Genomic DNA, 22,570 nt, shown 5'->3' on the forward strand with positions numbered 1-22,570 from the left:
GTGTGTTAATAAAAAGAGAGAAAATGTAGAAAACTAGAATGAAAACACCCGTTTGTTTTTCTCTTCCCTTGTTCAACCTTTCAAACTGAAAACAACCCCACGCTGACGCCTCTGAGCGCACGAGCCCGCTGATTGGGCGGTCGCAGGCACGAGCGTGCCCCGTGACGTCATCACCCAGCCGACCATGGCGGAATGCGGCGCAGTTGACGGCGGCAGCGGCAGTCACACGATGGACAAAAGTATCACCCTTCCTCCGGACCAGATCTTCCGGAACCTGGAGAACGCGAAGCGCTTCGCCATCGACATCGGTGAATCTGAGCGCTTCCGGCCCCGTGACGTCATTTCGGTACCAGCGTGGCTAGCGAAAAGGCGCTAAAAACAGTGAAAGTGTTCCGCGGTGCGGGGCGGCTGTAGCTGCGGCGGCACGTCCAGCGCGGTCACGCCGAAGTTGAGTCAAAGACTCGAGTCAGAATCGGAATGGAAGCCGGAGGAGTTCGAACGAGTCCGGTTGGAGATTAGCTGTTAGCGTCACGTGATCAAATTGTAACTTGGAGGCGACTAATCCCAGACTTGTCGCTTCCTGTTGTGGTCTATCGTCGTAAATCTGATGAAGATTTGCTTAAGTTTTGTTATTATTCATTCAGAAATGAAAGATTGAGACTGAGAGCCCAGAGAATTCTGGGTAACATACCTGCAGGAACAGTGGATGATCTGATTGGTTTGTTTTTCTTTTTTTTAATGAAAAACCTTAAGCACATCATGGAGTGGTTATCAGAGATGTAGAAGACGTCATAAGAGTCAGATCCTCACAGTGATTGGATCAGATTATGGGTGTAATCTGATTACTCCTGCTGATCAGATTGTGGTGTTCTCCAGGCGGCTCCCTGACTAAACTGGCCTACTACTCCACCGTTCAGCACAAAGTGGCTAAAGTGCGCTCCTTCGACCACACCGCTAAGGTACGCAGGAAAGATGCACCCAAATTGCTCCTCCAGGAGGCGCAGTGATGGAGCTGATGAGCTGCCGCTCCTCCTCTCCCCCCATGTCTTTACAGGAGGCCCCCAGTGACAAGCTGTACGAGATCTCCGTGCAGGAGGAGGTCACGGCGCGCCTCCACTTCATCAAGTTTGAGAACGCTTACATTGAAACGTGCCTGGACTTCATCAAAGACCATCTGGTCAACACGGAAACCAAAGTGATCAAAGCCACGGGCGGGGGGGCGCACAAGTTCAAGGAGCTGATAGAGAAGAAGCTGGGGCTGAAGTGAGTGAACACACAGGGGTCAGATGAGTCCATGTTCATTCCGTTTTCTGTCTGTTCCATCAGCTGATGGTGTTGAGACTCCAGCTGATTCCTGTGCTGTCTGCCGGCAGGGTGGACAAAGAGGACGAGATGACCTGTCTCATCAAGGGCTGCAACTTCGTGCTGAAGAACATCCCTCACGAAGCGTTCGTGTACGCTAGACACGCAGACTCCGAGTTCCGCTTTCAGACCACCAACCCCGACATCTTTCCGTACCTGCTGGTGAACATCGGCTCTGGAGTCTCTATAGTCAAGGTAATGCTTTATTTCAGCTCTTTGGAGGCGGAGACGAGGACACTACCCAGTGAAGAGGAGGTTTAACCGAGGAGGTTCAGTTTTAGCTGTTTATGTTGGTTTGTTGATCACAAAACTCACGGTTCACATGGTGTCACGGTTCAAGAGACACGGTTTGGATCCATTTACAGATCAGTGAAAATGAAGGAAGACAGGACAACATTTGTTTTATTTTGTGCATTAAAGGGCCTATTCAGTGCTATTCTTAAGCCTTTCAAAATAAACTGTATTAATGTCTATGATCATATATTACCTTTGGAACACTAAAGAACAAATTATTTATGAAATATCAGTTATTTTTGTGAGCTGTTTTCCTACCTAGAAGTAAGACGACTTGATCTCTGAGGCTCCGCCTTCCACTATATATACACAGTACATATATATAGAAATATATATACACATATATAAAAAAATACTCAAGATGTTCATATAAACAAAAGTAAATCATTAGGCACTGAATCTTTAAAAAGGATGGATGAATGATGGACGAATGGAGGATGGATGATGGATGGATGGATGATGGATGGATGGATGATGGACGAATGATGGATGGATAATGGATGGACGAATGGATGATGGATGGATGGATGATGGATGGATAATGGACGAATGATGGATGGAATAATTTACAATTTTCCCCTGTGTCCCCGTGAATAGAGGCTTGAGTTGGGGTTTGATCAGCAGATGGATTTGAAAGACGTGTGCTGGGGGGTGGGGCCTCTGTGGTACACCTGTGCTTAGGTGATCTGATCCGTTACACAACTAAACCACATGTTTTTTTTGTCTCCGAGGTGTTTCTCTCCGTCATTGTTAGTCTTGTTCGGTCCCATGTCGGTGAAAAAGTTTTTTTTTTTTTTCCAAACTCCTGCACCATGTGGAAGGCGGGATCTGGGATTAGAGGGCTCCAGTGATTGGTCAATGACATGAAGAGTTCCATACCATTGGTTTAAGGCATTCAGGGCTTTATCTGATTCGTTACTTCAAACTACAATAGATAGTTTAGCATTTGAGCAACCGGAGAACACTTGTTGCAGCTTTGTCTCCGTTTGCGTACCGCACTGGTCTGATCCTACCATGACGGTAAGTTTTCGTTTAGGGTGCAGGCTTGCTTTTATGCAGAGTTTGGGTTTTTTCTGAGAATAGAAGGTGATTTGAGGAGGAATTTCTTCTGTTCTCAGCATCTTCTAAAGGCTCTTTATGTTTAAGGTCTTGACAGAGTCGTAAATAAACTTTCCTGATGTTTTTTGCTCTAAATATCGAAGTGGAGGACCTCCCTAGTCAAGATGAAACTCTTCTGTCCTCAGGTTGAGTCAGAAGACAAATTTGAGCGAATAGGTGGGAGCTCAATCGGTGGCGGGACGTTCTGGGGGCTCGGCGCTCTTCTTACCAAAACAAAGGTATCTTTTCCCTGGTCCCAGTCGGTGTTTTCCCTCCATCGTCCCGCTGATCTGCCTCCATCTTCTCCAGAGGTTCGATGAGCTGCTGCAGCTGGCCTCCAAAGGGCAGCACACCAACGTGGACATGCTGGTCAAGGACATCTACGGCGGGTCCTACGGCTGTTTGGGATTAACCGGAGATCTGATCGCAAGTAGTTTTGGGAAGTCTGCAACTGCCGACAAAGGTAAGACCCGAAAAGTTCCAGAAAACATGGAGGAAACCGTGGAGTTCAGGAGTCAGAAGTCTCCGTCTGTTTCTGCTGCAGAGTTTAGACCTTTGGTCCAGTTTTCATGTTTACTAAATACTGGAGTGGAGTTTTCCTGGTGAAGATTCAAAGCCAGACTCTTCCCCCACATCTATGACTGCAGCATCTTCTGAAGATCTTCTGCTGACTTATGCTTTCCTCAGATTCTGATCAGCAACTTTTCTGATCTTTTTTATTTAAGATGAGGAATTCTATCATCAGGATAATTTTTATATTTACTTTAGGCAGGGCTGGGCTATATACAATTTTTAAAATCATGATATAGTTTTCTTTCATATTTTTTTACACAGATATATATCACTAATTCACAGCAGGTTCTTTAGATTTAAATATTGATTTCCTATCAAAATTTAAACAACAGTTGCACTGAAGGAACTTGATAAAAAAGTTGTTTACAGATAACTAAGAAAAGGCATAAAAAATACAAACTAAACTGCAAATTCAAGCAAAAGTTTTCAAGTATCAAAAGAGAACATAAAAAAGCAGAACACTAAACTGCTCGATCAGTTCCATTAAATCAGGAGGGTCAAACTCAATCCCACGAGGGGCCAAAATCCCAAACACACCTGAGGTCGCGGGCCGAACAGGATAAACATTTATAGAACACTCTAAAACTAAACTTTTTAAACTTTTAGAAATGTAACTTTTTAAATAACTTTTACATGGAAGAGGATTATGGACATGGAGGAAAAATAAAAAAGGCCATGGAAAATTCTGACCTTAATCTCAGTATTCTGACATTAAAGTTAGAATCTTCCACGGCCTTTTTTTTCTCTGTGGCCCTGATGCTCTTCCAGACTTTAAATATCTTACCCTCTGTAAAAATATATTTTGTCAAAATTAGTGCAAGATAAAATCAGGCCATTAATAACAATAAATTAAAATGATCTGGAGGGCCGGATCTGGCCCCCGGGCCTTGACTTTGACACATGTGCATTAAAACAAAGCTTTTATTGTGTGTTTGCTTAGAAGGCATTCACACTATAGTGATTCTCCTCCTCCTTCCTACGCCCCATTGGCAATGAATGAGAAATTCCTTCAATTCTCTAAAAACTTTGAAACTTGTGAACTTATCCTTTCAGCTAGAGACACCATTCACGCTCTTAAATGTTCAGCAACTGCTGGGTTTTTAGTAGGGCTGTAACGAGTATCCGGGTGCTCGGGTATTCGCGATCTGCTCCTGAAAATTCGAGTTCGGATATTCGCGACGTCCAAGATCGCTGATTCGCGATCTTTATAAATGTAGTAAATTGTAGTAAAATATGATCCAAATATCATCTGGGGACGATGTGTTTTTGCTCTGAAATGCAGATTAATGTAGGATTTTAAGTTTATGAACTAAAACAAAGAGCCGCGGTTCTGTCATCGGAAGTAAGCACATCTTCGTGACGGTGAAGCCTCCGGTTTTCAAAGTAAAACTAGAGAGAGCTTTTTTGTGTTCAAAAACTGAGACTGAAGTTCCGCTCACAGACATAACTTCTGAAAAAATGAATTAGCTTTAACATCGGAGCTTTAGCTTCAGTGTTTACATTCTTTTGACTATGGTAACTCTTCAAAATTTGACGCAATTAACGAAACTCTAAGAAATTCTAAAGAAACAGCCTCGTGCTGCTGAAAGGAGGATGTAATCAACGTGAATCAGCTGATTCTGCTGTGGAAAAAAAAAACTTTTTTTGTACGAGCTCTGCACTATGTGATGTTTAGATCGTAAAATATTGAAGAACTTTGTGAATAGAAAACTGTGGAGAACATTTTCAGATTCTGTTGTAAAATAATCCAAAACAGCAGTGATTTTTATCCTTTTTATGTTGTTTTACTGCTGAACCAGAAGATTAACAAAAAAAAGTTTAAAATGACAAACAACATTTCTTTTTATCTGAATCTTTGTGTTTTTTAATCAGTTTTGTTCATTTTGATCTTCTGTTCTAAATAAATGTATAAATGATGAATAAATACAAATAATTTGAATTTTCATCTATTCAGTAAATAGACATACACGTAGCAATAAAAATTATAATAAAAAGTAAGAATCGTGGTTCGATTCGTGAACCGAATCGGATCGCCACCTAAGTGATGATCCACAGCCCTAGTTTTTAGGGTAATTTGAAAATTAGCTTTTAGTTTACATTTATCAGGGCTTGTCTGCTTGGTCTGGGTCGTTGCCGTGGTTCTCGCCCTTGCTGGGGCGGCTGGAGTCCTGCACTGCAGCCTCACAGCTGTGGAGTGGACTCCGCTGCTGTCCCGCTCTGGGTGGGCGCCATGGCGATGTTCCTTTGACCGAGCTGGCTCCTGGTATGATAGAATCCTCAATACTGTTTCCTCACAGCAGAGCCAAGCCTTAAATTTATTTTACAATTCTCATTTAGAAGTCATTTTTATAAATATTCATTGTGTGTGGGATCATGAGTTGTATGTGTTGGGGGGTGGGGGTGGGGTGGGGGGAGTGAAGGTTTTCTGTTTTTTTTTGTATGTTTTTGTTTTTAATGTAAAGCGTCTCGAACTGCGCAAAGTATGAGAACCACTTTTTTATAAATACTATTTGATTTGATTTGATGCTAGGTGTTTTGGGCTAATTTAGTCATTTTTCAGTTTTTAAGGTAATTTGGACTTTAGCTTACGTGTTAGCATTATGCTAGCTGTTTTGGCAAAATTAGACACCAGTTTTTGGCTAAATAGGCATTTATTTAGCTAATATTTTAGCTGCAGCATTTTTAGCTATCAGTTTCCACATTTTCATCTATTAGCACTAGCATCTTTAGCAGCTACATTCAGCTTGCAGCATTCAAACTTGCATTATTGCTGGTAATGCTATATATCTAGTTTTACAAGTATATTCTAATGTTTTCAAGTTTTACAGAACATATAGAGATTTCCTAATTTAGCCTCCAGGTGATCACATTTTATATTAAATCATAACAAAAAACACCTGAAAACAGTTATTGTCATTGTAAATCATTATTGACATTAAATCTGCAGCCTTAAGGGGGCGGAGCATTCAGCACAACAATTGAGGTCATTTTTCAGTGTAACTCCAGCCCTGTGATGCTACAGACGCTGCTAAAACACAGTGGATTCACTTCTGTTATTTATAAAACCCTTTTAATGAATGTCCTGTGAATGAATCTTGTTGCATTTATCTGCTGCGTTCTGTGATACAGCTCTCCGACTTTAAACCCGTCTGTGTTTACAAATAGGTGACACACCGCACAGCTAGCTAGACTTGGCATGGATGCATTACGCAAACATTTACTCGCCATGTGGCGACTGACCTTCTAACTTTTACTTGCCAATGAGGAGAAAATACAACTGGTGTGTGTTCATTTCAGACCCTTCAAAATAAAAGCCACGTTAGACTCATTTCCTATTGAGAAAAAGTTCTAGCATGATAAATATTGTCATCGTTTTCTCGCCCAGCCCTATTTGTAGGTTAAAGTTGAATAAAAAAGTTATATTTCATCACAAGTTCAGCAGAGGTGTGACTCCACCGTCTGGTCCAGAGTTCTACAGTGTAGAGCTGGGCGATATGACCAAAAAATCTAATCTACCATTTTTTATTTTTTTTTATTTCAAATTAATTTGAATCTATTTTTTTCTCCCTATTTTTATTTCCTTTAACAAAAATTACGAATCATAGAATATTTTTTAACAACTATTTTATTTTAAGATGTCTTTTGGAAATTTGCTTGAAGACAAAGTGTAACTAAATACAAGCTGTAAGAATGTAGAACAATGCAGCAGGTGTTTGGTGAGCTACAGCTAGCTTAAGAATCAAATAAAGAGAAACAAAACCCTCATTCAGCAGAACACTTTTGGTGACAACAGCCTTCAAACTGATGTTACTGTGTGTGGTTTGATGCTCCAAGTTTGAAGTCACAACCTCAGTGACCAAAATCTAGTTTTTGACTCACCAGCCAAGTTGGTCTGTAGATACAGTTTTTAGTTTTTAGTGTGTTTCTCACAACAGAATTAAACTTCTCACAACGGTTAGTTCAACCTCACAACATTTAGTCATTTGTGCTCAACCTAGTGTCAGCTTCATGTTCATTTCATCCAATAACAAATCCTTTTGGACACAAAGTAACTGATGAAGTACAAATCTCTATAATTGTATCACTTTTGACTTACTTTGATCATTATTCATTTGTTCTGTCTAAATGATGTAAACTTGTCCAGGCTGATTAGGCATTGTTGGTACATTGATTATGTCTTTGCACACAAACATGTTGTCAAACATTTTGTACATCCATTTTAAATATTATTCGTATTGTGTTTCCATGAAAGCTTGCACAAGCTTTTTTAAGGAAAACCTCATTTTACACTGGTGAGAAAGGGTTTGAAGTATGTGTTGTATCCAATATTGTCACCAGGCAGTGATTTGAACATGACAGGATGCTGGTGGAGTCTCTTCCTCCCTTCTCTCCATTTCTGAATCTCATTGAGGAGTTTTTCTCTTCCTGGAGGTGGAAGGTATGATCAGCGTCCACATACCCAAGTGACCTGCTAGAGGTCATGAATGCAGCTGGTGATGAATGAATGAATGGTTTATTTCAAGCAAACAGGTCATAATACATGACATATCACCTAATGAAGCACAAGTAGATGGCTTGTGATGACATCACGTGGCATGTGCGTGTCTTTCTTTTTTAGAACAAACTTTTCCTCTCTGCCTCACTGAAGAATCTCCTCTGCCAGCTGCAGCTTTCATGTCTCCGTTCCAACAGGCTGACTTTGTATCCGATACCTATGAAAGCCCCAGGGAGCTGGACATTAAAATCCTGATTTAAAAAAATCCAAAATTCAACATTCAAATTAATCTCTGATATTGAAATATCGCCCAGTCTTACTACCGTGTTCCCCACGGTTTAAGGGTGCAGGAAGGGTAACGGGGGTCCTGAGGTGGGGGGCTGTACCTGCGTTACCCACACTGCATCTCTCTGTCCTCATATGACTGAAGACTTCTGCAAAGAAGACATGGCCAAGAGCTTACTGCACATGATCAGCAACGACATCGGGCAGCTGGCCTGTCTGTACGCCAAGCTCCACCGCCTGTCCAGAGTCTACTTTGGAGGCTTCTTTATCAGAGGACACCCCGTCACCATGCACACCATCACATACAGTATCAACTTCTTTACCAAGGCAAGCCGGCACCGCGCTGCAGACCCGCCTCACCTTCTGCCTGGCTTCAGCTGCTTGGCTTCTCCTGACCGTCGCCGTCTTCTGCTCAGGTGTTGACCCGCTTGTGTTTCAGGGGGAAGTTCAGGCCTTGTTCCTGAGACACGAGGGCTACCTGGGCGCCATCGGAGCCTTCCTGAAAGGAGCAGAGGAGGACAGTAAGAACCAGACGCTGCCGGTTTTAGTCCTTTAGCACTAACATAAACGTAGCTTCAGATCAACCCAGTAAATCAAACGGCTACAGTCAGAGGATGCGATTAAAAGCTCAAATTCAGTTTGTTCCTCTGACGTTTGATACGGGGTCACGTCAGGATCAGCTTAAAGGGTAACCAAACAGGGAAGCTGGAGGCTGACTCCGCCCACAGCCGGAATTTGAACATCCAGTCAGAGGGGTGGAGCTGGGTAGCAGGACTGTTATCATTTCCTGGAGCTGCAGGTCATGACGTGGGACTTCTGAAATGATGCGGGACTGAAATGCTTTGACCAATCACAAAATTCAACTCTAATACCTCGATTCAATCTGTAGGGGGCAGCACACTGGCGGTTTTAGACTATATTTTCAAGAATTAAGCAAGTTGATTTTATTATGTCAAAATGTTGTCAATGTTACGCCCCGGTCTAGGGGCTTGTAAAGGATGTAACATAAAGGTAGAAAAAGAGAAAAAACTAAATTTACCAACAACCAATCAGGAGCGCCGAACAATTTGGACACCAATCTGCAAACCGGAAGTGGAAAGAAAAACAAGAGAAGACAAAGAAAATTCCACTGCAGTAGAAAACCAAAGAAAAGAGAAACAGAAAAAGATTCCAAATGTACAAATAAGACAATACCTACGGCCTCAGCCGTAACAGTCAATGACCAACAGACAGCACTTTTATAGCCTCATTTATAGAGGAAAACAGACAAAAAAGGTAGATTTAGGGGCATCGACTCATTTAATATCACCCAGAGGATTTTGGGGAAGCTGTGGAGCATTCTGCAGGAGGAATACTGACATTGAATCTAAGAGGGAAAACAATACTATCAGGAAGGATATTTAGAACAAATATTTTACAAATTTACATTACAATTGGTTAGGTTACCTTTTATTATTTACATAAAATACTTTTAAACAGCGTTCAGCTGTCAGCTTTACCGTTCTTAACCATAGACATAATATATTAGCAGAAGTCAATGTGCTCACTCAATGTTTTATATGACGTGAAAAGGGTTTATTCCAGCTCCATCCAACGAAGTCAATTGAGTCGCCTTTTTGGTACTTTTTCATGGTACTTCCTGTTTGGAACCTCAGGAGAGTCGATGGTATCCCCCCTCCTCCTATCTCACTGTAACCGATGTCACTCATGACCTGGTAGCCAATGGGGCCAAAGCCCCGCCCCCATGTGAAATTAGGGTCAAGCCTAAAAACAAAAAGTCTAAATTTAAACTGTAACTTGAGAACAGAAAGTGAAGAGAAATGAAAAAACAAAACAGCAGCTCTTCCTCATAAACATGCTTATTTTGTAATCGCTTTTAGCTTTACATATTTTTCAAATTAATTTTTTTAATTTAGAAGAAAATAAATAAATACATTTCCCTCTAAAATATTTTTTTGTAAAAAATAAAAATTCTGGTTTTCCGTTGAGTTTAACCAGATCCTGATGTGAGCGTGTCCTGGACCGTCGCCTCTCGTCTCACAGTCCAGAAACAATCCTGGACTGCTCCAGGCTCATGTTAGAAATACTGCTGAGTCAAGAGTTTCTAAAAGTGATGAGAAAACGTCGTGGATGCAGCTGGAATGAATGATAGGATGACTCAGCAGTTTATGGATTCTGCCTCGTTTGGTAGATGAAGTCAAACATGAGGAGGTCCTGCAGAGCATCTGGTTGGTGGGATCTCATGTGGGTCAGACGCTTTGGTAGCTCCTGGAGGCTTTTTGATGAACTTCCGAATCCGCCGTTCTTGACCTGCTCATCAAAGTAGAGAAGTGTTTAAAGGTAACCTGTGTTCTCCTGCAGATCCAAACCAGTACAGCTGGGGGGAGAACTACGCCGGCAGCTCCGGGCTGATGAGCGTTTCTCCAGAGATGAACCCGCTGCAGCGCGCTCGGAGCGGAACGGTACGTTTCCGGAGCGGGAGGAGCAGGCTTCCTAACGTTTCAGATGTTTGCTTTATCTGTGCAGAAGACAAACATCACACTTTGATACGTTCCTTAGAAGCAGCTCCACCTCAGTCTGATCGTTTCTCCTCCCTCTGCTACTTGGATCTGGTCCGAGTTCTTCATCGGCTCTGTCAGCTTTCAAACAGTTTGGATCTCCTTTGTCTTTGTTTCAGAAGTTTAGAAATTTTTTTTAGAGCTGTCAGGTGATTACTATTTTTAATCGCAATTAATCGCATTGTCCATAGTTAACTTGCGATTAATCGCAAATTAATACGTGGCCTTTTTTTAGGAAAATAAATGTGTGCTTCATGGAATTTAGCAGTTCTACATTAATTAAGAAAACAAGAATGACAGTATTAATAGTTTTCATCAGAAATACTTTATTTTGTAACATTGTATTGAGATAAACTTTCTTAACAATAAAAGGCTGTAACATAAAATGCCTAACAAAAGCCCAAGTGCAAGTGAAGGGCATTTTAAATTCAAAACTTCAATCAACGTTCAGTAAAATAAAATAAAAAACATCAAAAATAACATTTCCATAACACTTTCATGTTCATTTTTTATCAGGACCAAATCTTTTCCTCCTCTGCTGAACTACAGTAATAAATGAAATAGAGATTTATCATTTCCAATGAACTTTTGTTTTTTAAAACATTAAAGACTGAGAAAAGCGGGATACACTGTGGATAGTTTGACAGTCTGTTACTGCCGCCGCGTTCTCTGGCTGCAGCTCGATGCAGCGACGTGTCCAGCGGAGCTCACGCCATGAATATGCCGGCAGACAGACTGCTATGCTGGGGCTGGATCACGCTTAAACCTCCAGAACATTTAAAACGTCCCCCGGTGCGCTTGCTGTTCGGAACGTCGGGGGTCCGCAGCTCTCGGGACGCGGCGCCGGACGCGAGCCGGTACCACCAGACGTGGTACTGGACGCGAACCGGAGCGTGAATTAATTAACAATTTTCACAGAAAAATGTGAATTTTATTTTTTCTGTTGAGAAATTTGTGAAAAAAACATTTTTTCTTAAAAAGAAAATACAAGAAAAATCTTTTTCTAATGAGTGATTAGAGTTGTTGTATTTTGCATATATTTCATTTTCTATGTTCAGATTGGTTCAGTATCCAACAGCAGTTTTGTCCTCATCTGTGAATCCAGTTTATCGTCACTGAAAAGATAAAAAAATTGATCAAAAACTAAAACAGATTTTAAAATTCTTGATTTGTGTCGTAAAAGTTTCATTGTTTTGCTGAAGTCCCAGTTCTGTCAAAACAGTTTGTGAACTGAATTGGTTTTAAAAGTGTGAATTTGAAACCAAACTGTGTAGAACCGGATGGTTAATGTGTGAATGGTCTGGATTTCATCGTTCGGCAGTGAACTCCAGTTTGATGCTCAGACGGTTGCAGATGTTTGTGTTGTTGGGACGGACTTCTGGTTGTGTTCCGTTTGTGACCTTCTCCTTTCCTGTCCACACACTCCTCCCTCCGCCTAACTCTTCCGCAGTTCTGCGTAAGTACCTCCACCTGCTTGGCTGTCGCTCACTGTGACCCCACCCTGCTAACTCCGCCTCCTTTTGTTGGATTCGGATGCGTTTGTCAGATTAACAGCATCGCCTGTTGTGGTTCCTAAAACCTGCTGCTATGGAGCTGTTTTAGGGCCAATATCTTTTGAAACCCAAATAAAACATTTTGAAAAACATATTGGTAAACATTTTCAAGGACTCACCCAGGTTCAAATCCCTCAGTTGGCAGGATTTAACTTTTTCTTTTTTAACACATAGTTACATTTTGGAAATGCGTAATAGTTGTTTTAAAAAAGTTGTTCATATCACAAAAAAATTATTTTTTGTGCGTAATGAAATGTAAAAAAGTGAAAAATGAAAGTTAAAAGCTGCCGGCAGTGGGATTCAAACCCGGGTGAGTCCCAGAAAAATCACTACAAATCCTGCACAATAGCGCTGCGCCCCGGCACCCTGTTCTCAACACACCGTTCTGTAGGGTTAATGAGGGCGACCCACCACACGGTGCAGAACCACGGCATCAGATTTTCACCAAAGAGTCGTTCTTCCATAGATTTCTCTCATTCCTAAACAGGAATCAGTGTTTCTGCTGTGACAGCTTGTTGGTTTGGTCATTTGTTCACTACAAAAGGAGATTTCTTTATCGTCTGCAATTAAGAAATCTCAATTGATTATTCATGTAATATATACTTGTAAACAAAAGAAAAGAAGAGAAAGAGCAAAAAAGATACACTAAGTACAATCAAAATAATACTGTTGCTGAAAGTCAGAAAAGAAAAAGAAATCTAACACGAAGAAACCGCTGTGGTTACCGTGAGGCTCCAACTCACATTTCCTGCAGGAGAAAATGCAGCGTACTAGCCATGAGGCCACAGGAGATGACTGGAGCTCCATCCAAGCATAAGGATGACTTCTACACCTGCATTTAACACAATAAGATGGCGCTTTGAACGAGCTAGAACGGCGTTTTGGACGCGCGATTTATACGCGATAAAACTCTGCCTTTTACACCCGTCTTGGGACAACTTCAGACATGACAGTACAGACTAAACAGACATTTTCTGAGCGTAATTATTACAGTTCTCAAAGTCTGTGAAAGCACCGGGACCCTCATCCATTTTGATTGGTCCTTCGTGTTAGCCCCGCCCCAACGCGGCACAACGGGGCCAAAAGTTTTGAAACTGAAATTTTGCATTTTGAAATTTAAAAACAGAACATTTGAAGCTGAAAATTTTAGTTTATTTTAGAATAGCAAAAAGTTTTGCACATTTTATTTTTTTGGGGGCCAAACACCAACATTTTTTTCAGAATTTTTTATTTGGGTTTCAAATATTTATGGCCCTGATTTGGTTCCATATGCTGATGTTTAGATTTAACCGGATGGTTCTGCAGGTTTGATGTTCTGGTGGTGTGTAGAGTTTCCTGCTGACCCCCCAGGTGTGGATGTGGGGGTTTGGGGGTGGGTGGCGTGTTGTGCATGTGCATCTCCATAAACCAGGAAGAGCGTCTGAAGACTTTGTTGTTCTGCAGTTCGACATGCTGGAAATGGACCGTCTGGAGCGGCAGCTGGTCAACCTGCCGCTGCTGCAGGACCCCTCCTCGTACATCCCCGACACTGTGGACCTCACGGAGGACGCTCCAGCCCGGGAGTACTGGCTCTACTGCTTTGAGGAGGCCTTGGACGGGGTAGGACGAGGGTTCTGCAGAACAGGAACCGATGTGTGAGATGTGCTGTGAACGAGCCGGATCTCTATTCTGAACCAGGTGGTGAAAAGAGCCGTGGCCAGTCAACCCGACCCACAGGACGCAGCCACACGGGCCGAGAAGTTCTGTCAGAAATACAGACACAAGCTGCAAACCCTCCGCCACCAGCCTTTGTAAGGACCCCGCAGGCGTCCAGCCCAGAGCCTGTCTGCATGTCCACGCATCTGAAGCAGAGTTCCCGCGGAGTCTGAAAAAGTCTCAAAAAGCCTTGAATTTGAAAATGTGGAAATAAGGCCATGAAAAGCATTTAAAAAGTCTTAAATATTAATATCTTGGTCTTAAAAATGTTACAGTTTAAAACGTTTTCTGCATGACTTTTCTGGTCTAAAGTTTATTTTTTTTAACCACAATTATGTAAGTAAAGTACGTTTGTCCACATCACGCTGAATGCCAACCACTGATTTAAAAAAAAGATGAAGAGGGGGGTGGGCTGTGTCGCTTCATCCTCACGACGCAGCGCAAAGTACAAGGAGGTGAGAAGCTGCTTGTAATCAGGCTGATAGACAGCTGGTCTGGTCCGGCGCTGCACACGGGCAGAGATAGCATTTAATACCCACCAAATGTGGCGAGTACAAACAAAGAAACCTCAGATTCTCCGCAGCAGGTGGTGCATTCAGGGACTGCATGGAATTTCCACACTTATGCAATTTCAATAATAGTTTGCTGTTGCAGCATTCGGGTCCACTGGTAATTTCCAGCATTTGCTCACACTGATATCGGCCAACACAAACACACTCTTTTTTAGCTCCATGTCATTGTTAGTCTTTGAAATGACAGAACAACAACACAATGATGTGTAAGAACACACAAGAAGACAAAACGTCGCACATTTTTCAATATATGCATGTTTTTTCTATGCATGACTTTCTCAAAAAAAACTTTAAAGTAATTATTTGAGAGTTTAGCGCTAGTTTGTTTCTTTATAGAAACATACTGCATTAAAAGAGGGCGTTTTTTTATGAATGCAATACGCTTCCATAAAAAATGATATCAAAATATTATATCAATTTGGTTTTTTCTTCATTCATAGGGCTGAGAATTAGATGGAGAAATAGTTCTTAACTTTGCATATGCAAGGTCTTAGAAAGGTCTTAAAAAGTCTTAAATTTAACTTGAAGAAATGTTCAAAGGAACCCTGTGAATGTCTGCACATCTGTGTTTGTTCTGGCGGCTCTTTATTCACTTTGGTCACATTTTACATATTGCTAAAAAAAATTAAAAAATAAACTTTTTTCTTTTTGGGTTAAAAACTTCCCTCACTTTCATTTGTTGTCCGTCATTGTGTTGTGTTTGTGTGTAGCTAACGTAGAGCTTCTCTTCTCGTTCAGTGCGTATGGATCCCTCACCGTCAGAAGCCTGCTGGACACCAGGGAACACTGTTTAAACGAGTTCAACTTTCCAGATCCATACTCCAAGGTCTGTTGGGAATCTCTGTGTATCATGAAGTTCTGCAGCTGAAGGCAAACAAACGCTGGTGTGGGTCCGAACGTTACTGTGTGGATCGTCTGACCTTCAGATCAAACAGCAGGAGAACGACATGGCGCTGAAGTACTTCCAGAAGGCAGTGAAGGTTTTGGAGCAGCTGAGCTGGGAGGACAGACAGTTCGCTCTGGTCCGAGGAGTCCTGGCTGGAAATGTTTTCGACTGGGGAGCCAAGGCTGTGTCAGAGTGAGTCTCCTCCTTCAGCCGCCTGTGAACATCTCCTCTGGTTTCTCATCTTCTGCTCTGGTGCAGCGTCCTGGAGTCTGACCCAGAGTTTGGATTTGAAGAAGCAAAGCAGCAGCTGGAAGGTAGAAAAAAGTTTTTTCTCCTGCTTAGGAGCAGATCCTCGTATGTAGTATCACATCTTCTCCTGAGATGTTCCCTGTGAAATGCGTCAGAGGAGTTTTGTTTGGTCCTCAGCTGACTTCTGTTTCTCCTCCTTCTCAGAGCGGCCATGGCTCGTAGATTGCTTTGACCGATGGCTGGAGAGAATGAAGGTCAGAACCTGACCTCGTACTTCACAATAACACGCCACGGTTGCAGCGCTCACAGGGCCACGAGGGCTCCAGAGGTTCATGAAAGAACCAAGACATTCATGGACGAGACAGAAGTTCCTGGTTGTGAAATATTTAACGAGCGAACCAAATATTTCATGCTTTGTATTCCTTGCATGTATCTAAATGGTCACATACAAATTTAGTAGTTCTCGTTACAAGCACAGATGTTAATGCCCAAGCACAGACTTTTACGCGCAAACGCAGATGCTTATGGGATAATGCAGACGTTCACGAGCTAACGGAGACGTTTATGAGCAAGCGCAGACTTTTACGCACTAACCTAGACATTTACGCATAAGCGCAGATGTTTATTACCAAACACAGACATTTATGCCCCAATGCAGACGCTGACGCGCTAACGCAGACGCTGACGCGCTAACGCAGACGCTGACCCGCTAACGCAGACGCTGACCCGCTAACGCAGACGCTGACCCGGTAACGCAGACTTTTATGCGCTAACGCAGACGCTGACCCGGTAACGCAGACGCGCTAACGCAGACTTTTATGCGCTAACGCAGACGCTAACGCAGACGCTGACGCGCTAACGCAGACGCGCTAATGCAGACTTTTATGCGCTAACGCAGACGCTGACCTGGTAACGCAGACGCGCTAACGCAGACTTTTATGCGCTAACGCAGACGCTAACGCAGACGCTGACCCGCTAACGCAGACGTGCTAACGCAGACTTTTATGCGCTGACACGCTAACGCAGACGCTGACCCGCTAACGCAGACGCGCTAACGCAGACTTTTATGCGCTAACGCAGACGCTGACCCGCTAACGCAGACGTGCTAACGCAGACTTTTATGCGCTGACACGCTAAAGCAGACGCTGACACGCTAACGCAGACTTTTATGCGCTGACACGCTAACGCAGATGCTGACCCGCTAACGCAGACGTGCTAACGCAGACTTTTATGCGCTGACACGCTAACGCAGACGCTGACACGCTAACGCAGACTTTTATGCGCTGACGCGCTAATGCAGACTTTTACGTGCTAATGCAGATGTTCACATACAATCTCAGACTTTCATAATGCATGCAGGGTTTTTAATGTGTCGCTGCTGTCTGAACCAGCGGTACTCAGTCCTGATCCTGAAGGACCCCCTCCCCGGATAATTTCTCTGCCCCCCTGGTTTAAAGGCAGAGCTCACCTGGTGCGTTCAGGTGTGTCAGGAAGGGGGAGGGGTCCTCCAGGACCCAGGCGGAGCAGGTCTGCTGTTGTACTTCCCTGCGTGTGAAGGTTAATGCTGGGCTGCTGTGGTCTTCTCTTGCAGGGCCCCCCTCATAAGTGTGCCTTGTTTTTCGTAGATAATAGTGGAGTGGACATCATTCTAGGGGTCATGCCCTTCGTTAGAGAACTGCTCTCACGAGGAACCGAGGTGAGGAACCACGGGGGGGCCGGGAAGTTCTCCGCATGTACTTGAGTGCGGCTTCAACCGTGTTTCCGGCCACAGGTGGTTCTGGCGAGCAACTCCGGTCCGGCTTTGAACGACGTAACAAACGGAGAACTGCAGATTCTGACGGAGAGGATCGCAGCCATGGATCCAGTGATCGAGTGAGTCTGCAGCCATGCGGCGAAGCACAGCGTTGGGATGCGGCGGTTATTCCATGCAGATGTTTGCTTCTGCATCTCAGTGTCTGTTTGTTGCTGCAGGAGCGGCCTGAAGGAGGACAGGCTGACGTTGGTCCAGAGTGGTTCCAGTTCTCCGTGTCTGGACCTGAGGTGGTTTTTCCCCGAGTTCTTCATACTGGCATAGGAGTGTATCCATGACTGAAGTGTCTGCCCCCCTCAGCCGCCTGGATAAGGTCTTGGCCATGGTGGTGCGGGAGCGTCAAACTGACCTGGTGATCATCGAGGGAATGGGACGAGCGATCCACACAAACTACTACGCCACTCTGAGCTGTGAGAGCCTGAAGATGGCCGTCCTCAAAAACTCCTGGCTGGCTGACCGGCTCGGCGGGAAGCTCTTCAGCGTAGTCTTCAAATACGAGGTTCCGGCGGGGAAATGTCCGGACTCAGGAGGAAGCTGAGGACCCAGAAGCATCAAGTCTGCCGTTGGTGAACAAATGATTGTACGAGGAAGGAGACGCGGTGGCTCCTGTTGGTTTTTTCATGAACATTAAACGTCTTCCTTGCAGGTTTCAGACATTTATGTCAGTTTACTTTTATCATCCTTGGGTACAGTTTTTTTTCCAACAGTTGCATGTTCAGGAATCCTCTCTGAGGAGCAGGAAGTGGCCGTTCCTTCAGCTAACTTCGGATGTGAGGAGGAGTCTCTTTAGAGTGTGTGAGACGTTTGTAGCAGCATTCAGGCGTGTTACGTGCCTTAGGCCTGCAGGGATGGAAGCTTTTGGCTCATCTTTGATTCTTTCTGCAGGAGAACTCCTGTTTGCATCACTGCCAGCAGATGAGTGAGACAATTTCTTATTAGTGAGTTTGAAGCAAAAGCAGCACTTTAAATCAGGACTGTTACTGCCGTCCACCACAGGGGGGCAGTACGAGGCCATGTTTCTAAAGCAGACCTGTCATCACTAACTCAACATGTCTGTGATGTGTAAGGATGGAGCACGCTCTGTGATCTCCCTAACATCCAAACATTTGAGGGCAATAAAACATCATCTTCAGCTGTGGCAATACTGCATCTGTACATATGTGTGTGTGTATATATGTAAAGTACAACAACCCAACAAGCACAATGTTTGTGATTTATTCTGACAATCAGTTTGAAATAAACGGTGAAGCTTCTATTTTATCCCGTTTCTCGCCTTCGTTCCTCTGCAGACTAATGAAATTCAAAAGCAAACTTGCTGGCGGCGTTTTCTAAGCGGGCGGTGTAATATGTGCAGGCTGACACCTGCTGGGGGGCTGCGGGCTGATAATGTATGAGGAGCCACAGCAGGGGGTCCTGCTGTGGCTCCTCTCCCGGGTTCGACTCCTGGTGTTTCTGCTCTGCTCTGATGTCATGACGGACCTCTCGCAGAAACCCTGATCATACAAGGCGCTCAGCCGACCTTCTCAGTCTTGGAAATAGAGCACGCTACATGTTGGATCATGTGCTGGTAGCAAACATGACAACATCGCGACATGTCAACCCAGATGCACATTTTCTTTTTTTCCTGTTTAATAAGTTTGGAATTTCTGATTCTTTTCTCTTAAAAAAATACATTTCTCATTTTTCACCCTCAAAACAACTTAATGACAAATACGCATTAAAATGGAACCGACAAACATTGAAATATTTGGGCATATTACTCCCAAGGGACATCAACTCCTTGGCAAAAGTGAACTATGACCCCTTACTAATAAATATCAAAAAAGATATCAAAAGATGGAACACCATCTCTTTTCTCAGTCTCAGTCATAGAATTGAAAGCATTAAAATGAATATCCTTCCAAGATACCTTTTTCTGTTCCAGGCGCTTCCAGTAGAAGTCACTAAAAAAGAATTTTCAGAATTAGACAAAACCATCTCGCGTTTCATTTGGCAAGGAAAAAGACCTAGAGTCAAATATAAAACTCTACAGCTCTCAAAAAGGGAGGGAGGCATGGCTCTACCATCTTTTAAACAATATTTCTATGCAGCACAAATTAAGCCACTTATTAACTTATGTTCCCCAAAATTTCAAGCTAGATGGAAAAATATAGAACTCTCGGTTAAAGACCCTCCAATACACACAGTATTGGCCTGTACCCACCTAGATGAATATATCAAAGATATCGAAAACCCATTTATAAAAACTCAACTAAAAACATGGAATAAAGCAAAAAAAGAATATCAACTAGATGACAAAATACAAATTATACAGTGGTGTGCATACGACCCAGATTTCAGACCTAACAAGATGGACAACATTTTCAAACAATGGACTTTGAAAGGGGTAACAACTTTTTATTCTTTAACTGAAAAAGGTCAATTTAGAGATTTTAATAGTCTAAAGGCAGAGTTTAAGTTAGAGAACTCAGACTTTTTCAGATACCTCCAATTGCGAAGTTATTTTGAACATAAAATTCAAATTTACACAGATCTTAGTGATCCCATCCTCTTGACATTCCTCAAAGCCTACAAGAACAATGTAATTAAAGGAGTTATTAATAAGTTTTACAAAGGGTTTTTGTCAAAAAAAGCTCATTCAACAAATTATATTAAAGAAAAATGGGAAACTGAAGGAAAATTTACAATACCAGAACATGATTGGTTAAATATTTATGAATCTCTGTGGAAATCTACAAACTCACACACCCTGCGGGGGTTCAGCTGGAAATGCCTGACAAGATTTTTCATTACTCCAAAGCAAAAAGCGTGTTTCGGTGCTGGTAATACTATCTGTTGGAGATTGTGTGGGACACAGGAAGCAGACCATTGGCATATCTTTTGGGACTGCCCAAAAATTCAACCATTCTGGGATGATTTCCACAAAAAGGTAATTAAAATACTTAAGGTAAAGGTACCATTTAAATTCTCCACTCTCTTTCTCAACCACTTTGACACCCCACACCAACAAACAAACAAATATATATTTACAACACTCACATTAGCTGCTAAAAAAGCAAGAACAAGACGTTGGCTGCTTCCTGAGCCTCCCATGGAATCAGACTGGGTAAATGTTGTAAATGATATATACTTTATGGAAGCAATCACTTTTTCTATTCGTCTCAGGAAATGTATTTTTATTAAACTGTGGACCAAATGGGTTGAGCATATTAAGCCTTTAAGGTTGGATTTTGTTGAAATAAGTTCAAACTAATTTGTTAACTTTTCCTTTTCTTCTACTGGTCATAACATTGGTTGTAAACTTATTTAATGTGCACTGCGTTAAACCCCCTTTACTTTTATCTTTTATTTTATTTATTTATTTTTTATTTTACTCTCCCGCCCTCGTTAATGTTCCACATATTTACCTCCCCTGTTAAGAAAAAAAAAGGAAAGAGAGTGGATCTTGTATGTTATTTGTTTTAAAAATGTAACTCCCACCTACTTGCCTCTTTCTGAAAAATAAAGAATTGGAAAAAAAATACATTTCTTTGAGGAAAATATGAATTTATTCTGTGTTTCAGTTCCTGTTGGAAGTACATGTTGATGAATTGGTGGTGGTGAAGTGAAGCCTCATGAAGCAGTGAAGCTTCTCAAACAGTTGTGTCAAAGCTTCAGTGATGATGACCTCTGGTGGTCAGCTGGAGCCACAGCAGAATATAAAGGAGCTCTTGATCTCGACGGCTGTAAGGTTCAGAAATGTTTTAAATATCAGCTAGAAAAGTTGCATTCCCTGCAATATTGCTTGTGTGAAATCTGTAAATCTGGTTGTTAAAAATGCTGAATGTACTCTAATTTCTGGGGATTTGTTGAAAATGCAAAAGCTATATACAAAATATAACCTTTGCTAAAAGACTGGAAATTTTGCTAAAGAATTATGAAAGAGCACTCAAGTTGACCTAAATTTCTGAAAATATTTTTTGTATTTTTGCTTTCAAATCCCTAATGCATGCCAGTTCTACAAAAATGTAATGTGTTGCTAAAATATGAGCTGAACTCTAAATTAGTCCAAAAAACCTTAGTTGATCCCAAATTAGCCTAAGAAGCTAGTTTATTGCTAAAATACTAACTCAACTATAAAAAAGCCTAAAAATTCTCAGTAAAATTTGTCAAAAAAAGTTGGCATGTTGCTAAAATATTTGATAAAATTAGCAGAAAAAGCCTCAGTACCAAAAAGCCAAATTACCAAAATGAGCAAGCATAACGCTAATTTAACAGCTCATTTAAAAATGTCTAAAAACAATGGCTTCAAAGAGCACTCACTGAAAAGAAAAACTGGTTTATGGAGGAAATGCATCCGACGGAAATGAAGTCCATCCCTTTTCCTAAAATCCGTCCAGCCTGAACGCTGAGGATTTCAAAATGTATGTGAGGAAACAATAATGACATGAAGTTTTGTGTTCTGCAGGCTGTGGTTGGCTCCCCGGTGTCGGATTTGGGGGAAGCCTTTAAAGACCCTCTCCAGAGGCTGTGTCTGCAGCTGCAGAGGCGCAGGCTGCATGTCGCCGCCGCAGCGTCTGTGTCTGCTGGGTTTAGCAGAAGACCTTCTCATCATGTTTTTGGTTCATCTAAACTTCAAAATGTTTCACCCTGGATGCAATAACTCATTAATAGTTAACTATTGGCATCATGGGATCTTTGTGAAAAACTAACAAACTTAAAAAAGTGTTTTTTCCCTCCTGTGCGTCTGTTCGGCTCTAGAACACATGAACCAGCAGATAATAGTTGTTCTATTTTCAGTCCCTAATGTGGTTTGTCGTGTAGTTAATGTTTGGAGAGCAGAAGACGTCTCCTCAAACAGTAAATGCAGCAAATATTTGGAGCTCAAACACAAACTTTTTCTCCATTTCGGTTCATTTTGGATGAAGCTTCTATTCTCAGAGATGAACGTCTCATTGTGGAAACCCCCACCCCCCCGCAGCAAACTTGAACCTCCTGTGGAAAAACTTAGAGTGAAAGCAGCTTTATGCAGTTCAGGATCAGGACTCTGTGTTTGTCAGTCATTCGAAGAATCATAACTTTCACCATCATTACAGAAAGGTTCTGATGTGTCACCAGCCTCCATAATGAGCTGTAAAAGTGCCTTCCTGCCCCCACAGAA

The 22,570-nt window shown here is 42.3% G+C and overlaps 1 protein-coding gene and 1 long non-coding RNA gene across 4 annotated transcripts in view; one reads left to right on the forward strand and one right to left on the reverse strand.

The window, feature by feature from the left end:
• Positions 1-99: 99 nt before the first annotated feature.
• Positions 100-18,690, forward strand: pank4 (pantothenate kinase 4 (inactive)). Of its 3 annotated transcripts, none has more exons than XM_024269880.2 (20): positions 100-308; positions 877-959; positions 1,055-1,263; positions 1,374-1,557; positions 2,901-2,993; positions 3,064-3,217; positions 8,253-8,434; positions 8,547-8,628; positions 10,469-10,569; positions 12,116-12,121; positions 13,662-13,817; positions 13,896-14,008; positions 15,224-15,311; positions 15,421-15,563; positions 15,630-15,685; positions 15,825-15,874; positions 17,212-17,316; positions 17,392-17,492; positions 17,592-17,660; positions 17,731-18,690. In XM_024269880.2, the coding sequence occupies exons 1-20, from the start codon at positions 185-187 to the stop codon at positions 17,966-17,968; spliced, it is 2,337 nt and encodes a 778-aa protein (XP_024125648.1). In that variant the 5' UTR covers positions 100-184; the 3' UTR covers positions 17,969-18,690. The 3 variants fall into 3 exon arrangements, with proteins under 3 accessions (XP_024125648.1, XP_024125645.1, XP_024125646.1); XM_024269877.2 differs by having other exon boundaries at positions 101-308; positions 15,412-15,563; XM_024269878.2 differs by lacking the exon at positions 12,116-12,121 and having other exon boundaries at positions 103-308; positions 15,412-15,563.
• A 1,792-nt stretch (positions 18,691-20,482) lies between these two features.
• LOC112144959 overlaps positions 20,483-22,570 on the reverse strand; it is a 3,994-nt gene continuing 1,906 nt past the window's right edge. Inside the window, exon 3 of the long non-coding RNA XR_002918996.2 lies at positions 20,483-21,153. This is a non-coding gene — a long non-coding RNA (uncharacterized LOC112144959). The remainder of the gene's footprint in view (positions 21,154-22,570) is intronic.

This window comes from Oryzias melastigma, linkage group LG5 (assembly GCF_002922805.2).
Source record: "Oryzias melastigma strain HK-1 linkage group LG5, ASM292280v2, whole genome shotgun sequence".
In the NCBI taxonomy this organism is placed as follows: domain Eukaryota; kingdom Metazoa; phylum Chordata; class Actinopteri; order Beloniformes; family Adrianichthyidae; genus Oryzias; species Oryzias melastigma.

Bases quoted from the DNA above. Each gene is read 5' to 3' on its own strand.
- pank4 (XM_024269877.2), top strand. From the start codon at position 185: ATGGCGGAATGCGGCGCAGTTGACGGCGGCAGCGGCAGTCACACGATG. The intron at 13,818-13,895 runs GTAGGACGAGGG...ATTCTGAACCAG, and splicing joins TTGAGGAGGCCTTGGACGGG to GTGGTGAAAAGAGCCGTGGC. The intron at 17,493-17,591 runs GTGAGTCTGCAG...TTGTTGCTGCAG, and splicing joins GCCATGGATCCAGTGATCGA to GAGCGGCCTGAAGGAGGACA.